Raw genomic sequence first — 2,672 nt, forward strand, 5'->3', positions numbered from 1 at the left:
TGTTACCGGTGAAGAAGCCGAAAATGGAGCACGTCCAGGCTGACCACGAGCTTTTCCTCCAGGCCTTTGAGAGTGAGTGTGTATGAGGCTCTGAGGGCAAGGGTCCCCGCTCGTCCAGCCTCCGGGGGACGGGACACTCTCCCGGGCCCCCTTCCTCACCGGGAGTCTTGATTCGGGAGTGGAGGGAAAGGTTGAGAGGGTGTCCCCCCTTCAGGAATACAGCTCAGGGGATCCGAAGTCTCCGTTCTTGGGGGAGGAGGAACAGGGGGTCCAGGGCAGGTTCTCGACCCCCCGAAGATTTACGCCAGAGGTTCAGCACCGGGACTCCACGTTGAGAGCAAGCTTATTTTAGGCGAGGGGGTTACAGTTGAACTGAGGATGCAGTCAGGTCCCAAGACTAGTTCTTGTTCTCTTTCAAGCCTCTGGTACTCTGGAAATGCTGGCGTCTGGGGTGTAGATGGTGAGGGGCAAAATTAAGGCTGAGAGAGAGAGCGTGCAGCTACAGCCAAAGAAATTGTCATTAGTCCGAAATGCCTTGGCGCTAACGTGGTGCTGCATGTGAATATGGCACCTTTTGATGCTTTAAACCTTGCAAATCCACCCATTTTGTGGATATGTACACTTAAGTCAGGTAGGTAGTGGTCAAGCTGCTTTTCTGGAGTCGACCTCGGAATTCTGTTCTTTGTATTTGTCTTAATTCTGGGGACATTTTAAAAAATATCGATTTCTGATTTTAAAGTCTGTTTGGAAGGCGAAACTGACATTTGGAAAGGGGAGCAAGGTGTCTGGAAACAATAGCATTTATTAAAAACATCATGTTCTTAAGTGTTCATTAATGAACTTTATATCCAGATGGCTTTTTGTTTGTTCTGTTTTGTTTTTGCTTTTGTGTGAATGTTAACATTTGGGTGATTTTTAATAGCTAAATATCTTACAGAAACTTGAATAAACTGGGCTGTACTGCTGAATGTCTTACTTAGTTTTACTGTGGCATATGTTAAGGGTATGGTATCAGCTGTGCTTAGAAAGACATTATTACATTGTTTGATATGCTTCATTCTTTGATTAATGCTTCCTGAGATTATAATTGGAATTTAATACAAGGAATTTCAGTTTTTATTGAAACAAATATTGAACTTGCTTGTGAAGACTTTTGTTATTCTTTTGCTTAATAAACTTTTATACATCTGGAGAGACTTTAATTAGAAATAGGATGAATAACTGAAGGATAGTGGTGACAGTAAGCATACTTCTTTATACCCTTTCTAAAATATCTCATCTCCTTTTAGTTTAATTTGAAGCTGAAACTAAACTAGCTGAAGATTAAGTGGAAATCTTAAAAGTTCTCCCCAAATGAGAGAAGACAAATCTTCTGAGATAGTTTTAACGATCTGATCTCTGAGGAGTCTACCATGGAGAAGTCAGCTGTCGTTAGAGATAGATATAGTCACAAAAACTTGATTTTTCTCCAGTATTGATCAAAGCTTCTGAGAAGTTTAAGTGCTTTAATGTAATTATTAATATAGTTATTAAAGAAACGTGGTACTAACAGGTCATTAATGTAACTGGTTTGATGGTGTATGTGTAAGTATTGTTCATCCTTAAGTCCTTTATAACATAGAACATAAGTTTTAACTAACTTTAAATTTAAATAATTTCATAAATTATTTTATTTACTTTTAAAAACTCATTATCATTTTTTAGTTTGACGAGAGAGAGAAAGGAGGAGAGAGAGAAAGTGTGGAAAGCAAGCCTTCAGGTCTGGGACTTGAACTGTGGTCAGCCATGTGGGAGTGCAGCGCTCCAACCACCATGCCACCTGCCAGTCCCCAAATTTAAATAATTTTAAGCATTAAGATCATTTTGAGAATCTCAGTTAACCAGTTTGTGTTGTAGTGGTATTTATATATTGAAATAATATTTACATTGAGCAAAGTAGGTAAAAATTTAATTGAAAAATTCATTGAGAATTGTAACTAAAATTATGTGTCTTAGACTTTCAGTATTGATGTATTTTTATCATATCTATATTAGGCTATCTAGATAATTAAAGTAAATGAATAAATAAAGTTAAATAAAATAATTAAAAGAAAAAAGAATTATTTATTTCCATTTGTCATTATTATTTTAATTTGACCAGATGGAGACAGACAGAAAGGGAAAGTGAGAAAGCAAGCCGCCAGGTCTGGGACTCCAACTGCAGTTAACCATGTGGGAATCCAGCACCACATCACCTGCTGGCCCCTAGTATACACTTTTTTTTTTTTTTGGGAGGTTTTTTGCTATAGGGCATGTGCGCTCGCCAGAAAGACAGAAAGGGAGAAATCACTCCCCTCCAGAGGGGAGGGCCATGCCACGATCCCTTCTTCTCCATTCTCCTCTCGGGATCTTGGGTATGCACGCACACATGCCAGGTGTGAGTTTTAAGCCACTGGGTCTGGGATGCGAACCACTGTCGACAACATGGGAGTTCAGTGACATAGCCATTACACTTTTTAAAAAAAAAATTATTTAGGGACCAGCAATTAGTGTAATGGCTATGTCGCTGGACTCCCAGGTAGCTGACCGTGGTGGCTTAAACTCTTGCTGAGCACGTGTGTGTGTGTGTGTGGGTGTGTGTGTGTGTGCCCAAGATCCCGAGAGGAGAATGGAGGAGAAGGGATCACGGCGTG

The 2,672-nt window shown here is 40.2% G+C and overlaps 1 protein-coding gene across 1 annotated transcript in view; it reads left to right on the plus strand.

Annotated features, from left to right (window-relative positions):
- SUZ12 (SUZ12 polycomb repressive complex 2 subunit) overlaps positions 1 to 2,672 on the plus strand; it is a 75,917-nt gene that overhangs the window by 419 nt on the left and 72,826 nt on the right. The window contains 1 exon segment of the mRNA XM_027774144.1: positions 1 to 72. This exon segment is cut by the window's left edge and continues 73 nt beyond it. Within this exon segment, the coding sequence (XP_027629945.1) occupies positions 1 to 72 (72 nt within the window).

The sequence above is a fragment of the Tupaia chinensis genome, unplaced genomic scaffold (assembly GCF_000334495.1).
Source record: "Tupaia chinensis unplaced genomic scaffold, TupChi_1.0 Scaffold000407_1, whole genome shotgun sequence".
Classification (NCBI taxonomy): domain Eukaryota; kingdom Metazoa; phylum Chordata; class Mammalia; order Scandentia; family Tupaiidae; genus Tupaia; species Tupaia belangeri.